The sequence below is a fragment of the Oncorhynchus masou genome, chromosome 7, assembly GCF_036934945.1.
Source record: "Oncorhynchus masou masou isolate Uvic2021 chromosome 7, UVic_Omas_1.1, whole genome shotgun sequence".
Lineage (NCBI taxonomy): Eukaryota > Metazoa > Chordata > Actinopteri > Salmoniformes > Salmonidae > Oncorhynchus > Oncorhynchus masou.
In genome coordinates this window covers 12,082,027-12,102,976 of record NC_088218.1, presented here as the reverse complement: position 1 = coordinate 12,102,976, position 20,950 = coordinate 12,082,027, and the positions used below count along the sequence as shown (strand labels likewise).

Here is a 20,950-nt window from a genome sequence, read left to right as displayed (position 1 = left end):
TATTTTAGCAGTATTTAGCCTGCTGGTTTTGTATAAAGTGGTTATTTTAGCAGTATTTAACCTGACGGTTTTGTATAGTGGTTATTTTAGCAGTATTTAACCTGTCGGTTTTGTATAGTGGTTATTGTAGCAGTATTTAGCCTGTTGGTTTTGTATAGTGGTTATTGTAGCAGTATTTAGCCTGTTGGTTTTGTATGAGAGTGACATAACTTGAACTTCCTTTTGAAAGACTGCTTCTAAAAGCGTATGTAGGTCAGCTGTGGGAGATGCAGTCAGGTTCCTGGGATCAGACTACTGTCCTATTTGAGGGAACGCTCCACCTTGATGTGACATTAGCTGTTATGCCCAGACTATAACTTTCTCTTGGAAAGCTAATACAGACAATGAGAGCCTTTTTCCCCCTTGCCCCTGCGATTTGGAAGAATGTCCCTGTGTTGAATTTGGCCTTCGCTGGGCTCTCTCTGGAAAAGCATGGTAATCCATGGATGTCTGTTGATCTTTCTAATTGGTGATGTGGTTCTACTCTGACATGGGGAAAGTACACCAGGATGTATGAGCTGTAAGGGGATCGGCTCAGTGGTGGTCAACATCTCATGTCAACATAGACAGTCCATAAAAACCACTACATTTTCTTTTAGACCTAATAGAAAAGCTATGGATGAAACAGAGCAGCACAGTTAAGGAAGGCAGTTTATTTTTCAAGTTCCACCTGTACGCTCCTTCAACTGGAAAACACTATCACTCTAGTTACCCAAAGTGAAAAATGGCAAGGACATATTTTTTTAAATAAAAAAGTAACAGAACTTCTGTTTTTATTATTGAAAATAGATACAGAAATGAAAGTATGTTTAAAAAAACAAGAGTACAGTTCCATATGACAAACATTTTCCATAAAAAAGAAGTATGAAAACACTTATCTGCAAGCGCATTGAGCCAAAAGTGTATTTTTGTACAAAACTAAGAAATCATTCAACAGGACTCCTCTCTGTACCATTTATCAAGGCTACTAAGAAGATAAGATATCCCTCTTATATTCCAACATGATATATATACAACGTGTTGTATCAGAGGATGTAAAATGTTGCCAGTGGAACACTGTGAAGTATGAGCGTTTGCTTTAAGGGACGTGTCTTTTGAAAAAGTTAGTTGAAAAAAATACTTTCTCTCCATATACATATAAATACATTTATGCTGTGCAAATTACAAGTGTATAAAGACCTCCCATGCACAGCCACCCCATATATCAGGGCTAATGAAGGGGAAATATTGGTTTGGTGCGAGACGTCCTCTGCGTGTGTGCTTATTTTCCTTTTTGGTTTTAGGTGACTGCGAGGGGAAGATGCAGGTTCGCCATGTGCCATTGCTCGGTCAACATTCATACAATGAACTACTGGCACAGGAGGTTGGTGGCACTTTAATTGGGGAGGACGGGCTCGTGGTAATGACTGGAGGGAAATTAGTGGAATGTTTTCAAATACAGCAAATACATGGTTTCCATATGTTTAATGCCATTCCATTCACTCCGTTCCAGCCATCATTATGAGCCGTCCTCCCCTCAGCAGCCTCCACTGGTTAGTGGATATGTGTGAGAGTGGACTTCATGTTAATATTTACAGCATTATCTTCTCTGAAGGTGTATATTGAACTAGGGCTGGATTCAATTTGTTTCGCTGAAGCCTTACAGATTGCATGATGGAAATGTGAAGGTAATTTCCCATTGAGCCGACATATGCAGCGTTTACCATGAATGCAGTCTCCGCTAACTCGGGAATATTGCCTTTAAATTTCAATCATGCCGCAACGCTGAGCTTCAGCGATACGGATTAAATAGAGCCCTAAGACTGACCAAATTATGGAACAATTCTTGCACCATGAATCGGTCACTGAATGAAACCATGAAATTCCGGCAGGTTGTCTGAAACTCTACAACTTGTACTGTACAGCAAAGGCGTTGCATTATAACCCATTTCCTAGAACTCGGAACATGGCATCAAACACTTTGATAAATAATATTATACACGTTATCAAGATAAGTTTCAGGGAGCCAGCTTCCCATTATTAAAACAAAAGATACCTACTGTATGTTTGTTACCTCACACTGTTAGTTAGAAGTTTCTCCATCTATCTCATACTATGTTCTTTTTATCCCTTTGACTTTTTGTCATGTTTGATAAATAAGATAAGGCTATTACATATGGACATTATATTAACCTGACCCGGAGATCCTGTACAGGTTTTTACATGGCTGGGGTTCGGAGGCGGATGGATGGGGATATGTAGCATCCAGAGACTGATTGGATGTGTAGAAGGACCCCTCCTGCCACCTTCCCAGACAGTTTGATATGTACTGTATATCCTTCGTGCTTCTCCACAGACAGCTTTGGGGGGTCCTACCATTTGCCAGGAATGGCCGTTCCACACTCATACCATGGCACGTAGGTGACGTGAGAGTTCCCTCCTATCTGACCAAAGTTGACAGGCTCTTGTCTCATAGCTCTGTAATACCCTGTATGTAACAGACAAAATGAAGTGAGGGGCTGAACTTTGAGTCGTTTTAAACATTGTGAAAATGTAGTTGTTTTCAGGCATGGATATTAAGCATATTCTTAACAGGTTCTCATTTCAACAATTGAAAGATAGATGTGTCAGTGCTGTAGTTTGTACCTTCTCTTGCTGGCAGCTGGTCAGCCCTGACTTGGTTTCCTGTCCTCCCATCCAGGAACGAGTCTACAAACTGACAGTGGTCCTCACCATGGCCAGTCTGGTCCCCAATGTTGTAAAATTTACCTGTAAAGTTATTAGGGAAAAAGTTGTTGAAAGGGATGGCAATTTAAACTGAGCTACAGTACTGTTCTATACTATAGACACTGAGCGCCGGAAGCAGAACTGACCGTTGAGAGAATCACTCAGATATATCTTGTATCGGAGGGAGTTGCAGAGCTGGATGCCCACAAACTTGCGGTACCAGGTCCTTTTTACGTACTGCTTGCCATTGCACTCCGAGTATGAGTCTGTCTTAAAGGGGAACTGGGTCCAGATGGCATCTTTTCCTACAGGAAATAGTTAACAAAATATTAGAATGTGGAATATCAAAGGCATGAATCATGAAACAAAGATAATAATTAAGAAAATAGAGATGAGTAGAAGCCCAAATGTATATTTGCATTCCCAATCAGAGTTGTCTTTTTAGTGTATCACAGCCTTTTACTACTGATGAAATGAAAGGGAAAATAAAAATGTCTCCATTCATTTAGCTGTGTAAATGTTTGGTCTGGCTGTGAGTTGGGCGTGGAAGAAGTGAGCTCATAGATATTGGATGGAGAGCAGTGTACTGCTGCACTGGGGCACGGTGGCCTGAGTCTCCACAGACTCTCACTGTGCCAGGCCAGACCTTCCTTAGATCATCCATTCATTCAGCCTGGTGGAATGTGTCACCTGGGACCGGTGCTCAGGACAGACCACAGACTGAGGGGCTTACCTGAGACATTCTCACTCACACGTGGGTCAGCTGCAGGACGGAGGGATGGAGAGATGAAGAAAAAGAGGCAGAGAGAGAAATGTGAGTTAGTAGGTGCTTTCAAATGTCTTCTTCTCAGAATAGACTATAGAAAAAAAAAGATTTTGGTTCCAAAAGATTTTGAAATAAGTTGGTGATTCTCCTAAATAAAAGACCACAAAACCACACGTCTTGTAGCAAAGCCATACAAAATCTACGGAAAGTAAATTTAGTCCACTCTGGCACTGAAGAGCCAGTCTGATATGGTAGTGTGGGACTCCAGGAGACTCCAGGACAAATCATTTGCCTTCAAACTCCTCATCATCTCTCACATAGAGGGTAAGCCTCTGTGAGCCAATGAGGCCCAGCGGTGAGGTCCTCCCAGAAACATAAAAATGACCAGATTCCCTACTTGCCATTCATTTATGATACGCTGTTGTATTAGTGAGTTTGATTGAGTGTGTTGTGAGCTGCAATGCAGGATGAGGGAGAGCTGGCAGCCGACAGCACTCCTGGGGTTCGAGGCAGTTTACATGGAGAGGCAGCAGCCAATGTTCTGGAATTGGAGGGGCCATGCTGAAATCATTAGGTTAACAACAGCTAGTTAATTACAGACCCCTACACCGGTAAGTGGTGGACCGCCAGACATGACTGGAGCTGGTTGACGAGGCTGTGCGTTAGTACGTTTGTACGTGCGTATTTTAGTGGATGCTTGTTTGTTTGTTTAACGCCAAATGCCTGACCTTGTCAACAGATGGCCTACGCAAAAGGCCAGATGTGGCTCTTGAACTTTTAACTGACTCCTGAATAGGTAATGGTGTAAGTGTGCGATTCAGCGAAACAACCAATCACCAATCACCAAGTGTCGTTTAATGAGGCGTATTAGTGCTGGTCTAGAAAACAACGTGTCCCATACTGTACCTGATTCAGTGTTGAAGGACACAGGCTCACTGGGTGGCCCCTCTCCAAGCTCGTTCTTGGGTTTCACCTTGAACTCGTAGCTGTGAGGTAAGAGCAGGAAGTGTCACTATCAGAAGGTCTCACCGCGATTAGCCTACTGACTCGCTCCAGATTCCAATTTCCGCTCCATTTCCAATTGCAAGCAATCATTTCCACAGAATCACATTTTCCTCTAATCCTCACAGCGTTTAAAGTGGACACAGTATTTTGATGGAAACGTAGTGTATTCTTGTTCGGCCTTGTTGTTACAGCAAGGAAAGGCTCTAGTATTGCCTCCCTATTTATCTCTTCTCCAGACAGTGCAGTCCAGAGAGCCAGAGTCCCTCCCGCTAATGTCTCCTCCATATGAGATGTTCAGACACAGCGATTGGTCCACCACGTGCCAGTAGCCTCAGCAGGCTCAGCTCACAGGAAGCCCTGTTTTATATTCTATCACTTCTTTAATGTCAAATACTCCCATATTCTGGTTCATTAAAAACCTAGGGAGCGTGGCGGCCCTCCTCTGCTCTCCACACGTGAAGAACCTTTCTTCTCCAACTACGTCGGAGAGAAGTGCAGGTCCTGATCTTAACCAGACATAGCTAGCTAGCTTATCCTTCTGACAAAAATAGTAATAATACAATGAATAATTAAAATGTTGTATTATTTCCATGAACGAAAGCATTTCAGAAAATATAAGTTTCACAAACATTTACATTTGAGTTATTTAGCATACTTACGGTAGTGAGCGCATGCATTTTCATACTTTTTCAAAGCTCTGAAAAAAGCTACCGTCTGAGGACTGAGAGAGAGCATACCGAGAGAACAGAATGTGTTGTATCAATCTGAAATACAGGCACAAAGATGTTATATTATATACCTGCTCTCGGGTTTGAGGTTCTCTACTGCAGTGTGAGTCTGGTTGGTGGTCAGGATGGAGACCTGAGTACCATCTGGTCCCTTCGTCGTGGAGATTACCTCATATTCTACACAACAACCAGGAAATCACTGTTGAATTCAAGAATTCACCAAGTTTCACAATTTTCAGAGTCACACTTTCCAATGTACACTACCGTTAAAAAGTTTGTGGTCACATAGAAATGTCCTTGTTTTTCAAAGATCATTTTTTTGTCCATTAAAATAACATCAAATTGATCCGAAATACAGTGTAGACATTGTTAAATGTTGAAAATGACTATTGTAGCTGGAAATGGCAGGTTTTTAATAGAATATCTACATAAGCATACAGAGGCCCATTATCAGCAACCGTCACTCCTGTGTTCCAATGGCACGTTGTGTTAGCCTTGTAAAATTATAAACTTAGATTAGCTAATTGATCATAAGAAACCCTTTTGCAATTATGTTAGCACAGCTGAAAACTGTTGTACTGATTAAAGAAGCAATAAAACTGGCCTTCTTTAGACTAGTTGAGTATCTGGAGCATCAGCATTTCTGGATTCGATTACAGGCTCAAAATGGCCAGAAACAAAGAACTTTCTTCTGAAACTCGTCAGTCTATTCTTGTTCTGAGAAATGAAGGCTATTCCATGCGAGAAATTGCCAAGAAACGTAAGATCTCGTACAATGCTGTGTACTACTCCCTTCAAGGAACAGAGCAAACTGGATCTAACCAGAATAGAAAGAGAGTGGGAGGACCCGGTGCACAACTGAGCAAGACGACAAGTACATTAGAGTGTCTAGTTTGAGAAACCGACAAAATGAAGTCCTCAACTGGCAGCTTCATTAAATAGTGCCTGCAAAACACCAGTCTCAACGTCAACAGTGAAGAGGCGACTCCAGGATGCTGGCCTTCTCAAACTAGACACTCTAATGTACTTGTCCTCTTGCTCTTGCTTTATTTATCAGGACAACAGTTTTCAGCTGTGCTAACATATTTGCAAAAGGGTTTTCTAATGATCAATTAGCCTTTTAAAATTATAAACGTGGATTAGCTAACACAACATGCCATTGGAACACAGGAGTGATGGTTGCTGATAATGGGCCTCTGTACGCCTATGTAGATATTCCCAAAAAACATCTGCCATTTCCAGCTACAATAGTCATTTATAACATTAACAATATCTATTGTACACTGTATTTCGGATCAATTTGATGTTATTTTATTAATGGACTTTTTGGGGGGGCTTTTCTTTGAAAAACAATTACATTTCTACATTTCCCCAAACTTTTGAACGGTGGTGTATGTTGCTATGCATTTGCATTGCAGTTGGATAACATAGACAGGTACAGTGTCCCACTCTCCCCACCTGTGGTGTCGTTGTCTGTCTTTTCCCAGTCGAGAATGATGAAGGAGGGGCATCCCTCCACCGTTACCACGGTGAGGTTGTAGGGCGGAGACTTGGGCGGGGCTGTCACGTTTGTCTCCCCGCCCTCCTCCTCTGGGAAGTAGCTGAGAGAGGTGGTGATGGAACAAGGCTCGTCTGGTTTCTTGTCTGTCTTGTAGACTACATGGGGTGCTTAGGGAAGAGAGATCACATTTAAAGGATCCCTGCACTACTGGTTCAAAACGACCATTTAGTCATTTTCTGTCCAGAACAATAGAAGTACATGATAGTTACAAGAAGGTTTTTTTTACATACCAACGAAACGTTTCTTTCCCAATGCATCCACGTCAGAGGCTGGTAGGGAGCTGAATAATGAGGAGTTCTCCCAGGTTTCAAACCAGATGTCTGTGAGAGGATGAGAAAGGACAAGGATATGCTTTAGAGCTTCACAAAACACATTTAAGGATTGTCTTCACATGGGGCACCAATAATGTAGGTCTACTTAGGACATAATTTAGCTCTGAATTGTGATCGGTTATACCGTTGGCTGATGGTGCAGTCGTTGTTGTGTGTCTGCGGTCTTGCTTGGCAGGTTTAGTCGTCACTGATGGAAACTTCTTCAAAATGGAGGCCTTGTCTGTTTGCTTCAAGACATTCAGCTTGTCTGTAGAGAACAGAGTTTGGCAAAGCACATTGTTTACAAAAAAAAGGTTTGTTGTTTTTCTTGGCCTTCTCAATATTTCTATATTTGCTTAGAGGAAAAGTGCCTTTCGAGGTTGTAAACATAAGCTCAGCCAAATGACAAACTTCATGATGACAAAATACTCTTTCACTAACAGCTGGTTTATCATGGCGTTTCGGGACTGGTGTGTATACCCCCATTTCAGGCAGTGGATGATGTATAGAAAACTGCACAATGTTCAATTATGTGTTATTATTATTACAACCAACTAAACCTTACTCATATCACCAGGTTTGCCAACCAGGTTGGTCTTTTTGTTGACAGGAATGGACGGACGAGATCCTGAAAAATAGAAATCAAAGGAAACAACAGTCAATCACATAATCACTAAACATTACCATTTCTGCGAGAACCATTCCTTTGTCTCTCTGATGGCATTATTTGCCTTGAAGAGGTCATCTTAAATGAAAAACAGTGGAACACTCTTTCACCACCACTTGTAGAATAACCCAAATTCCTTGACCATTGTTGACACAATCGGCAATATCTAGAGAAAATCCTACATCAGGATTTCATCACGTATCTGACGTGCACCATCTGTCATACACTGTTAGAGAAAAGCTTTCCAAAAAGGGTTCTTCTGCTGTCCCCATAGGAGAACCCTTTTTGCTTCCAGGTAGAACTGTGTGTAAAGGCTTCTTCATGGAACCTAATAGGGTTACACCTGGAACCAAAAAGGGTTCTCCTATGGAGGACAGCAGAAGAACCCTTTTAGGTTCTAGATATCGCATCATACTGATGACCATGAGCTGTGGAAAATGATTGGAAGGAACTCTATATGGACTGTATAAATAAACGGATGGTAAAACCCCATACCCTATGCCCAATGAACCTTAAAACATGAACAATCCTTTGTAATTCCTTGAGGTTTTACACATGTTCGGAACGTTACCCAGAACTAAATGCTTAACCTGTTGCCAATTAGCGCTCTGTTGCATTGAGGCCAAATTCTTCACAATCAAGGAATTGGTCCTAATCCATAAGAAAATATGCTAAATGCAAAGCCCCAGTACATAAAAGCTGGTGTAGCTCTGAAACATTTTAGCTGTTAATATAAAACAATATGGGTCCATTACTTTCCATCAATTACATGTAAAATATCCATGTTTGAAATACTGCCAGTTTGCAGTTAGCACTGCTTTATCCAACTCTACAGTTTCTAGAAAACATGGTTCTACTTAAAACGAAAAGCTTTCCCAAACTTTTTTCATGTTGTCATTCAGGATAGCATATGTTATACATTTATAAAACTGTGAGTCTACTGAAATTGGAGTAAAAATAGATATTTCTCTGCAATGACAGTGTTCTATGTAATCTTAAAACATTGTATTTTTCTAGCCACGTGGAACCAGCATAGATCAAGATTACAAATGTTTCACAGGGTACAGAACATGCAGTGAAGCTTGCTCATAGGGGACTGCATGATCAAGTGACAAGCCACCAAACACAATCATTATTGACTGCTGACTTTTTCTGCCTTTGCACTGTGACCAGTCTACTCATGCAAAAATATTAGTCGACTAAGTCTAGTTCATACAAACACAAATCTGTAACCAAATGCAAACATTGAATTCCTGTAGCTGATGAAAAGCTGATGCCATGCTCTCCTGATTGCATGATGGGTACTCTAAACACTGGCACTTCCACAGTGATGCACTAGCCTGTGAAGATTATTGTTCTTCTTAAGTCAATACTTGCAATCAGGCCAGAAGCATGTGGAACCTACCCAGGAAAATAGATGAAAATAACATTTGAGCCGCCCTCCAAACAAAACGTCAAGTTCATTACACGGCGGCAGGGCTATTATAGAACACTTTATTTCTTAACATGTGGTAAGAGAAAGTGCAAAGCTTGGTGAGAAACACGCCAAAATAAGGTTCTTAAAAATAAGCGAATCACCCTCAGACGTCATACTTTCCAAAAAAGGAAAGTATTTTCCAAAGGCTCGTCTGAACTGGAGCCTTTGGTCAAATTCTTAGTGATGGTCGTCCAGTGTTTTGATCAAAACAAGAAGTATTTTTACATCCAACATGGCCGACTCATGCAGTCTGGGCGGAAATGATGGCGATGGAAGCTAGCGTGTGTCAGCGTGGGCAGGGCTAGCTTTGCGCTGGGTGCAGATAAGACTGGATTCATGCCATTTTACCATAGAACTGGTCCTCAATGGAAGATAAGCCTGAACGGCCCAAAACGTCAGGGTTTATGTCCTCCAACAGCGAGTTGTTTGTGTTTGCTGCAGGAAAAGTACTAAGATTAACACCTATTCCCAAACCTATTGTGTCTTTGAGGGAAATGTGGCGGGTCCAGACACTTGAAGACATCGATGGATTCTGAACATATCAATTAAGATCTTTCAAAGAATCCTCCTTGAGTATTCCACTGTCTTGCATTGTCAGTAAAGACACAACCTATTGACCATAACATAAAACAGAGCACAAACATACAGTGAATGATGATGATAGACAACCCAACCACATCCCATGCTCAATGAGGACAGTACAGGACTGACATGCATACAATCATGCGCAGGGTGAAACCCAACCATAAGCAGCTCAACATTGATTTGACTTCCAGTTTGCCGGTTTGTGACAGAGAAACAGCATCGGTTATGTAGCTTGGAATACAAAGAGCCTGATCTTTGAAGACCTCTGAAACTGCTTCAGTTTCTGCCTGGAAAACATGAACCGAGTTTCCCCACCACCACAAATGGGTACTAACACAGGCTTACCTCCCTAAAAAGAGCAGTGATTACTTAATACCCCTTTGATTACTCGTTGTCATAAGCTTTGAAGCCTGTAACAGCATTGGATCTGAAGAAGCTTGCATTAAAACCAAGAACACCAAGACCCTTGGACAGATGGCAACGTATGGATAGACAGACTGACGGGCTGATGAATGGATGGATGGTTAGACAGACACATTATTGACAAACAAAATGAATGGGTGAAGGACACCGATATTGGTTGATGATGCCGCCAAAACACCAACAAACTGTATGGGTTAATGGATGAGAGACACAGAGGAGAAATATCAGCTCTTTTTACCCATTCTCAGTCTGTTCCAAACGACTGGTTTGGGGAGGCCGGTTCCTTTGTGATGCTTACCATTGGCTGTGGAGAAGAAGAGTGACTGTTATGGAAAAAGCAGCTTGTATTGTTAGCTCAGACTTAATTCTTCAGGAAAAAAGAGATTAAAGATGAATCTCCCAACAGGCCTTGTGAGGAGGAAAATAAATAGGAAAAGGAGGTGATGGACCAGCGGAGAGTCCTGTCAGAGCTTCAGCCTCAAGTGAACAACGTGTTTCCCCAAAGACAGTGGAAAGCTCTGTCTTAACATGGCTGACCCGTGCTGCAACCAGAATCTACGACATGCTGACCGTATCTGACAGATCTTTCTAAAAGTAGCAGTGACTTCTTCAGATGGTGCGAGAGTCGAGAGATGGATAGATTGGACAGCCAGGACAGATCTTGCCCACGGAGATGAAAAGCTATGTCGAAAACATGACCGATCACGCTCTCCACATGTTGGGCAGGGTGAAATTAGGCACTTGATGCCGAACCAACTCTGCAATCTTTGCCTGACCTCAATCTCTGCCCAGATATGACAACATTTCTGGTTGGTTTGGAGGAAGTCCTGCACACTTGTTACACAGGGTTTGTGGGGCTAGAGAGGATTTCAAGAAAACCACACGGAGATGACATAGTAGGAGGAAGAGGAGGAGGAGGAGGAGATGGGGAACAGGAGGAGGAAGTGGAGGAGAAGAAAAGGGGACAGAGAGATTCCATTACCCCCTGGTGTCCTGGAGGTCTGTGATGAGTTATTAGCCCTACGAAGAAGGGATGAGGAAGAGGAAGGGGTATCTTGTCTTGAGCCATCAGTGAAGGGAAAGAGAGGGTTTGTGGCAGCAGGAGACTTCATGGTCCTGCCTATCAGTGTGATGGCCGGGCCATGGGGTTTCAAATTTCTCTGGCTGCCTTGACCTAGAAAACCACAAAAACAATTGTAGAACCTGTTACAATGTGTAGTTTCAATGTCTGTTACAGACACATTTGTTGTGCCATTCAGGTGTTAGGGAACTACAGAGCCACGGCCCTTAGGAGTGGAATAGTGGGGTTAGTGAGGATGATTCAATCAATGATCTCGCAAATAAATCTGCAGCATTCAATAGTGTAATTTGATTGAAGGCATCTACTGTAGTTCCCTAACATGAGCTCTTAACTCCTGTTAGCCTTGTTGTTATAAGTGTTGCATGTTTTTTTGTGTTCTTTTAATTAATTTTGTGACGTAAACAATATTTACTATAGGATTTTTCAAGCATTTTTCATCCTAAAGCTTCCACAATCTTGAGGAATAGAGTCATAGAAGCTGCTGGGGCTAAGCAGTGCAGCGTAACCATGACTGTCAGATTGTGTATGCCATGCAGATATGGATAATGCAGTAATGTGGTTGATAATGTGGTGGATGGTGCAATAACGGGCATTCAGTCCAACTCCTGATCATGACCTGTGGACCAATGAGTGTGCATTAAAGCTGGACAACAACACTGAAGCTGTGGACCAATGAGTGTGCATTAAAGCTGGACAACAACACTGAAGCTGTGGACCAATGAGTGTGCATTAAAACTGGACAACAACACTGAAGCTGTGACCCCATGAGTGTGCATTAAAGCTGGACAACAACACTGAAGCTGTTGACCAATGAATGTGCGTTAAAGCTGGACAACAACACAGAAGCTTTGGTCTGAGATGATGGTGACACAGTGGACAGCAGACAGACAGCGGAGTGTACGTAGACCAGCTGAGGCAAAACACAGTGAGGGCATTCATACGATGAGGTCATCGTTACCCAAGTTGTTATTATTGGCTTTCTCACTGCCCAGGGTGGGGGTTAGCAGTGATGCTCCTTTCTGTGATTCGCTGAGAGCTGTGTGGGGAAAAAATGGTTTTATCTGTTTCTGAAGGGTTGGGTTACAGTGGTTTGTAGAGAAATTCAAGTTAGAGCTTCCTTGCCTATCTGTTACTCGGGCAGCACTCTCAAAGACTACCCATTGAGTAAAGGAAAGCAAAGGATTCCTGCCTCACTTCATAAAAAATGTTTCAGTAAACATCTAGGCGTTTTCTCCGAAGAGAGTTAGGCATTTTAGATAACGTTTTTGAGGTGTGCCAGAGTATACTCTGATGCCCTTAACATGACATTACAGACTGTAAAAGAAGGGAAAGGTAAAAGAGAGTTGAAAGGTGGAAATTACCAGAGGAAGGGTTATGTGTCTTCACTGTGGCGCTAGTAGGTCCCCTGGGTTGGGTCTTTCCCTGTTGCTTTTCACCGGGTGGAGAGGGGTTGTTAAGGACAGGGGTGGCAGAGGAGGTACTGGGGGTTTTGGTGGGCAGGAGTTGGGGGGGGGCAGGAGGGAGGTCCACGAGATGAGAGGAAGCATTTCTAATACTGTTTCCTCCGTCTGGGTGAGAGAGAAGAGGGAGATCAACTTTGATTATGGGGACTGAAATCTATGGAGTCACATAAGGACGTACCTTATGGAACCTTTTGATGCCCAATATTTGAGGTCAATATCAACAGTTCATAGAAAGGCATTCAAATCCATCTCTTTGGCTCTGAGATGAATGTCTCTGAATGCCTTTCATTGACTGTATAAGATTGTAGTTATTTATCTTTTTTAAATAGTGGATGCAGGTTGATTTAACTTTGTCACATAATGTAGTTGTACCTCATTGAAATACACACATAAAGTCTTGAAAATATAATTGGAAGGAGTATTTAGAGGGACAGAAGGGGTATAGAGCAACTTTGTGCTGCCTTTCCCTAATGGGAAATTGAAGCACATTTTGCATGCAGTGTTGTCATGCAGACTGTTTAAACCCAGCATCGCCACTGGCTTTAAGTGCAACAACTCTGTAAACCAATGAGATGACAGGGATGAAACATGGAGAGAGATGATTGAGATGACTGATGTCAAGAAAGACGTCATGGTGTGTGGACACAAACATATGAAATGATGGATTTTGATGGACACTGCTGTAGAGAGAGAGAGTCACAGAGGTTGTGGGGATAGACATGGGAAGAACAAACAGCAGAACAATTGAAAAGGATGGATGAATAGATCAATGGATGAGCTATGGGTGAAAGACAGAAAGAAAGAAAGAAAGAAAGAAAGAAAGAAGAGTGGAAGAGAGAGAGGGGTAAAGGTAAAGTGCAGAGTTGGACTGATACAGTATGAAGGGAAACTGAGCAAAACAAGCAGCCAATCCTCTCACAGCGCCTGAGGTCTAAGCAAAACAAAATCCCCGTCATGCGTGCCCTTCGCATTTGCTCTGGCAGAAACTTATGCGCATACTTCCAACTCTGTGGCGGCACCGTCCTGTGCCACCACCATCTCCACGATCCAGGGACTTTCTACCTCTCAGTGGACTCAAGGCATGCCAGCATGCAGCCAATCACAACGAACAGCTGCGGTTCTCACCCCCCACCCCAGCCCACCCCTCCCCTCGCAGCAGCGTAGTGGACATAGCCAAGCGATGACTGACTGCGAATAAAGCTTGATATGATTCAAAATGTCAGTCACTGTTTACCCAGTGGGAACTGTGGCCATTGAGGCTCATTGGCGCGGGGGTCAGGCCTAGCTTCCAGGTGTCTCTCTGGTGGTGCTGTAGAAAATAATATCACTTTTCATAAAGTGTGAATAGGAACGAAATGCAAAGGTAGCGAAGGTGTAGGGCAGGAAATGTGTTTGATCACAGAAGGTCTTTAAAGACAGTGAAGTGTTTTTGGCAACAATAATACATTAAAAAACAATGTGAAAAGTTAAGTGCTTGAGAATGAGAGAGAGAGTAATCACCAAAAGATGTCTTGGGAGCTCCTGGGAAACCTTGGTTTTTGGTCAGAGGGATTCTAGGCTGAGTCTTATTGTGAATAGCTGGGGGAGAAAGGGAATCAAGAGGAGATAGGCAGGATTTCAAGTAGCTACAACATACTCCCTATGTCTAAAGTAGTGATGCTGTAAACCAACACTTTACATTACATAGGCATATTAAATTATTAAAACAGTGTAAAGGCATTACCATATTAAAACAAGGTAAAGGCATTACCATATTAAACTAGTGTAAAGGCGTTACCATATTAAAACAGTGTAAAACAGTGTAATATGCAGCTATATCCTCAGAAAACAGGTGTAACAAGGGTAAGTCGCATTTAGCTGTCTGGACTTATACACCTGGAACAATATCATGACATATTCTACATTCCTGTACATTGGAATAAAGCTTAGGTAACGGTGTTGCCTGGACATGCATATGGACATGTAGCATTCCTCGCTGTTTCATTTGGATGCAATATAAAAGTTCTGGTTTCAAGTGATTACACGGAAATGGCTTACCTGGACGAGGTGGGAAAAGTGCACGGGACATGGGTGGTTTCTGAGAAACAAAAACAATCTACAGTTGGTGGACGGTTTTATTGCCACCAGATCCACAGCTACAGTTCATATGTCAACACTAATACGCTACCCGTGCTAAAGTCATGCTTTCGTTTTATGGTGAGTATAGCGTTGTGCTTTGTGCTGTCTCCCCTTGAGTGCTACATCACTGAGAGTCTCCCGTTAGACATCTAGAGTACCTAACGTGCCCTTCAACATCCCTTAACGGCACATACATCACTCCTGTCTTCTGCCTGGAAAAGCCACTTCACCAGAAAACATTTATGGTCTGCTATCTACACTTCACTTACTGGTACCTGACTTAGCCTAACTGACACACACAAGGGCCATATGACAGTCACACTTGCATATAAGCTGCAAAATCAAAATAGCCACCGTGAAAGAGATTGGAAAAAGGATTAGGCCGGGTTTCTGTATAGCTCTTTGTGACATCTGCTGATGTAAAAAGGGCTTTAGAATAAATACATCTGATTGATTGATTGATTGTGAGTAGGCAGAAAGACTATGTCAGCGCGAGCGTGTCATGTGTTGATTTGCGATGTTCTGCTTGACACAGCAGGGTTGTGAGGGTGACCCTCTTAAACCCACGTCAAAGAGTCTCTCAGGCCGGGTGCTGGGGTCAGACAGGGGAAGCAGACAGCAGTTTATCGACTCTACTCTGGTCTTATACAGCTCAGCTATGCTCTGCTTCTCACCCTCTCTCCTTATACAGCTCAGCTATGCTCTGCTTCTCACCCTCTCTCACCACCTTTGTATATTCTCCCTCCACAGTGACAGCGGGAAATAGAAAAATATTTTCTTGAAGAAAAAAAAATGAGTGGTAGGGTAAAGTTGTAGTGTGAGAATACGTATGCCTGTGGAAGCGATTTAATACAGAGACTGATAGTCCCGTAGGTCATAGGTTCTTATGCTGTATGGCCAACAAACACAGCACATACCATTGGCTTCACAATAGGGGTCCGGTGCTTGTAGAGTTTCTGGACGCTTTTGTCTGCAAAACATGGAGAAGAAGATGTAAACAATTGCTATTCTGAGAAGAGAGTGTCGGTAGGTCATCTTTTGAAAGTCTGGCAAGTAGGAACAATAAAACACAAAATGGCTCATATATGATATGAATGTATTATTCTTGGTTCTTGAGCCACAAAGATTTCTTACAGACTTCTTCAAAAATAAAACAAGGAGGCCTGAACTCTCTGATTTTCATTTTCCTAAGTATCATATACATACCGCCCATGCAGGGTTGGGAAGTAACTGATTACTGTAATCTGTAATGTAATCTGATAACCCCCCCCCCAAAAAAAAAACTGTCAATGTAACATTTCATTTCCATCTGAAATATTGTAATCAGATTACAGATACGTTTTAAAAACTAGATGACTACTTCTTGGATTACTTTTAAATTCGGAAAGGATGTTTGCTCAAAAAATAAATACATTGTGACACCTTTCTGTTTTCTCAACGGCATTCAATCAGCATTGAAAAGAAGCCGGTAAGTTTACGTTTCTTCCACTTGAGCATGTCTGACCACAAGTCAGAGACCACTTTGATGACACAACAAATGTGTTTGTTGGACCCTTTTTGTCTTCTTCTAATGCCTCTTAAGGGGAAAGTAATCCAAAAGTAACTGAAAGTAATCAGATTGCTTTACTGAGTTTGGGTAATTCAAAAGTAATCATTACTGATTACAATTTTGGACAGGTAACTAGTAACTATTACATGTAGAAAGTAACCTACCCAACCCTGCACCCATGTTGGTTTTGTGAATGACAGGCTTGCTCCAGATTCCGCTGCGTTCGTCTTTGTTGGAGCGGACCCCAAACTCATATGGGGTGTCGGGCTTCAGGTTGTCAACCACAGTGTCGCTGGTGGGGCAGGTCTGGTAGATCCACTTCCTGTTCCTCTCCCTGTAGCGGACGGTGTAGTGTCTGCATGGGAGGGACAAACAAGGCACAGTAAACAACATGCTGATTCTTGTACAGTAGCTGTGCATCTTTATGGCAAACTCTAACCTTTGGAAAATTCTGCCTTCTTTTCTCATCGACCAGGAAAGCACAGCAGGCGTGCTCAACATCATACAGTATGGGTGGCTATTCCAGCTCTACGGCTGTGGTCTGATGAACCATAGTGACTAATATGTTAAACAAGCTTCCTTCGTTAGCTATTGTTAATTCTGGCTCCGATATCTCAGGTCATCTCGTCAGTGTCAACCGATCCCTTTTCATGCCCTCAGGGATTGTCTTTCTGGGTAGCGTTGCCGGCAGTAGCCAAGCAGTAAACAGAAGGAACCGATATTAGCTTTTAATAAGCCACCAGATAGAAGGGGAACTCTCAGCTGTAACTTAGGTCGAGATTTCCAACGACTCCTCCAACTTACGGAGTGGGGGAAATTCTAGAATGTATTTAAGGTGGAGCATAAATCGAGTGATGGAAAAGTGTGCTTGTGTCCCAGCAGTACAGTCCATGTATTCTCAGTCAACTCCTGCACACACCTGTGTTGGAAAAGACCTCGGTCCATTCCCATGCTCCATTTTCCATAGAAAATAAATGGCACACTTTCTCAACGTTTCTCTACAGAACTGTTATGAGTCATAAATCCTCCAAGGTTCGACGGCACAGTACATTGAATGCACGGTATGAGTTTAAATCTAGTCAAGCCTTCATACAGTATGTCATCTTTATATATAGCTAGCAATAACAGCCTGGTATTCAGATCTCAGTGTGTGCACATGATTTCAACTAGATCCTTCTCTTTTGTGAAAAGCAGATAGTCCGAATGCCTTAACAGTGTGTAACTGCATTCACCTGTCATCCATTTTGAGCTGAGTGAGGCTGTTTCTGTGGAAGCTTTGGCCTGAGAAATGCAACATGGAACTGGAACCAGATGCCTGGCTGGCGGTGCGGTAGGGTATAACTCACCCGTCTTCCAAACAGTCGTTCATGATGTTGCCTGCTTCGTAGGGCGTCTTCAGGAAGGTTCCCCAGGACAGCAGCACAGAGGTTGGGGTGACGGAGCCAATAACCAGGTGGAGTGGCTTCTCCAGGTTGACCTTTCCTGTGAGGACAAAGGTCAACGGTCATACACTATATTTGCAACAGATTTGATGACCTGATTTAACCTTTTAGATGCGTAGACAGACTGCCGCAGGTACCTGTGCATTGTTTCTTTACGTCGTTGCTCGGGATTGGCTGGACAGCAACAAGATACTTGGGTTCAGCGTCTGAAAGGTTAAAAAATAAAATGTTGTCACATTGATTTCTTTGTCATGGAAAAAGGTATATACCAGAAGGGGGGAAATATTTTCCTGGGCAGTGAAAGAAGGGTTTGGGAAGAAAGAGTCCTGCTGATGCCTGGTGAGTCACTAACCAGCCAGGTCTCTGGTGTTAAGGAGATGGGCTGAAACTATTCAAATCAGCTGTAAACAGAAACAGAACAGATACACAGATGAAAGAGCTTGACTTTAAGCACAACAGATGAAAACAAACAGTCGTTCAGATGGTATGTTGAAATGCAATGGAGTTGCTTGAACTCCTCGGAACAATGGAACATTGTCCAACCTGCAGAGACTTTAATAAATACAGTAAATTCTCTAAGAGGTTTATATTATCCACCCACAATCTAACAGTTGTCTATTGTTATAATACTTGCCCAAATGCAAACAGTGTCTGAGGCTAGCTAGGAGGGGTGAAATATGGGTATGGATCTGGAGCCCAGTTAAGACACATCTGGCCGCTTGGATTCAATGTGCTATAAAAACAGCGATCCAAAAATATTGTGTTTCTATTGCATGAGAATGGCGAGCTCATTAATGAATAACTATACAGAACAAAATAGACAGGATGTGAAGGGTGGAGCACTAAGGGCCTGACTAGGTCCTGGTGTTCAATGGATTAACATAAAGCCAGAGCACTTGAGCTGGCATGCCAGGAGCAGGAGCAGGCTGGCATGGATCAAAGCTGGCACAATGTTATGGGTGGGGCATTGGACAAGTGATAGTCAGTTGGTTGCTTAAAAAAAAGCAAACTGTTGGGTGTGGGGAAACACTTCAAATAAGTTAAGTGTCAGCACAGAAGAGGATCCCAGAGAGTCACAGTAACACAACCATATCCTATTGGACTACTACGTGTGTCATTATTGCTGAGAAGGTTCTGTCTGCCCTCTGCTCTCTTGTTGGATCCCTCTGGGCTCTCTCGTGATGAGGTACTTCCATCAGGTGTTCTGGAGGGGCACCTGAGACCAATTTAACTCGGCTCTTTGTCGTTGTTGTTTTTGTACGTGGTCACAGCTTGTACCAGTGAGAAATTATGTTTGATCACTTCTGTTGTCTCTCACATAGGTGAAAGGGCTCAAGCAAAAGTGACTAAAAAGCTGTTCCGCATTGAACAAACAGCGCTCCTTTCACTGATTGGGGAGCCAGCCAAGGGAGTTGTTCTATTCTCTTTAGTCTCTGGTTCCTTTCTACTCTAACACTTCATAGCCACTGGCCATTGAGACCTTTTCATACAACAAGAGGAAACCTGTTCCTGACCTGCTCTCATTTCGTGCCGATCATAAATCCAAACAGATCAACACAAAACAGCAATAAAGGAACCATATTTGTTTGATTTAATTATGAAAACACTCCGATGTTTACTTTAACTCAAGTGATTTTAGTGAGTGGGAGTATCAAGAAAAATAAGCAACTGCGTATCATTCGAATTCTAACATAAGCATGTGGTTTCACGCTCAATAGATGATCTACACAAGCTGTAAAGTAATCTTCCACTGGCCCTGTGCTGCCCTGCTAAGGTGCCGTAGTGGGCTGGGATGCTGGGATGTATCTCATGAGAGGCTGTGGTTGATGATGAATGGAACCCATTGAGCTGCAGGAAAGGGTTTTAAAGAGGAAAGTCAAAACTGTGGCATGCTTGTAACTCCTGTCCTTTTCACCCTGTTTGGAGAATCTCTGTGCTCTACAAAGACAGGTTGCTGGGTTTCTCAGAGGAACGGTTTCTCCCCACACTGACGTATGTTGGAGTCACAATATACACTGTTATGTTATGACTATCTGATGAATCCCTGAGAGTCAATAGGTTAGTGTGTGTGTGTGTTTGTGCGTGGTCTTACCATAGACTGGTCTTACCTATCTCAGTCTCGTAGGGCTCTCCATTCTCAGGCAGCTGGATGAACTGTTTAGAGAACATGCTGCTGCCGTAGCCCAGGATGTAGCCCTCCAGCTTGGTGTCAGGGTTGGGACGGACAAACTTCATCACGATGGTGTCGCCCGTAGCGTTGATGCGAACCTTCATGTTCTGTCTTCTCACTGTTAAAGGGCAACAAGTAGAATAATACAGTTGAATTGCATTGTGGATATGATTAGTTGAACTATGGTGCATTGCACCTAAAGATGCTAGTGCATTCCATCACAGCTAACCTTCAGCACCTCACATGAACATGAGCAGATTGCAAATACTGTGCAGAGCATTTGTGAATTGCACGATAAGTGCTGCATTTAAGAAACTTCTGGATACAGATTCATTTAGGGGTAATTGCAAGATAAACAGCTGCCTCTCCCCAGGTACCCAAGGGATTAATCAAACAGGATTGTGTTTGTGGTTTTCAGGAAACAGACTGCAGTACTCTTCAACTGCAGCCAATATTACCCTGAACGCATACAGGAGATGGGATACTTGCTTCCCCCATCAGTCATAACATTGGACTATTAGGATAAACCCAAAGGACTTTAAACCCACTGATATCGTCAGGCTTGAGGGAGTGTGTAAGCACAGGAGATGTCAAATTAGAAGGTGAAATGCAATGGAGGATGTAAATCTTGAAGATTGAGCTACAAAGAGTTCAGAAAAGTCATTATTAAAGACCAGAGGCTAAATAGCTGTCTGGGAAATGTCCTAAACATGAGTAATGGAGCTCATTTGAACCTGGTAATACGGCTCTTTAGCTTTGGAAAAGGCTTTTCCTTGTCCACCAGGTTCCCGTTTCCCACCATGCAGGAACTGGACTGATTCAGCTGCTGGGTTAAAGAGGCTGTTAAATGCTAATGAAA

At 42.7% G+C, this 20,950-nt stretch overlaps 1 protein-coding gene across 7 annotated transcripts; it reads right to left on the bottom strand.

The window, feature by feature from the left end:
• Positions 1 to 708: 708 nt before the first annotated feature.
• On the bottom strand, positions 709 to 20,205 carry LOC135543297 (target of Nesh-SH3-like). 7 transcript variants are annotated; one of them, XM_064970453.1, is made up of 23 exons: positions 20,030 to 20,205; positions 18,059 to 18,127; positions 17,826 to 17,961; positions 16,644 to 16,834; positions 15,848 to 15,900; positions 14,850 to 14,889; positions 14,313 to 14,390; positions 14,047 to 14,121; positions 12,711 to 12,917; positions 12,308 to 12,385; positions 11,251 to 11,442; positions 10,507 to 10,572; positions 9,609 to 9,695; positions 7,682 to 7,744; positions 7,262 to 7,384; positions 7,036 to 7,125; positions 6,703 to 6,912; positions 5,316 to 5,421; positions 4,418 to 4,497; positions 3,479 to 3,508; positions 2,892 to 3,050; positions 2,665 to 2,787; positions 709 to 2,506 (listed from the first exon to the last, which is right to left on the bottom strand). In XM_064970453.1, exons 1-23 carry the CDS (start codon positions 20,193 to 20,195, stop codon positions 2,391 to 2,393), a joined length of 2,538 nt encoding a protein of 845 aa, XP_064826525.1. In that variant the 5' UTR covers positions 20,196 to 20,205; the 3' UTR covers positions 709 to 2,390. The 7 variants fall into 7 exon arrangements, with proteins under 7 accessions (XP_064826525.1, XP_064826529.1, XP_064826528.1 ...); XM_064970457.1 differs by lacking the exon at positions 9,609 to 9,695; XM_064970456.1 differs by lacking the exon at positions 12,308 to 12,385.
• Positions 20,206 to 20,950: the final 745 nt, after the last annotated feature.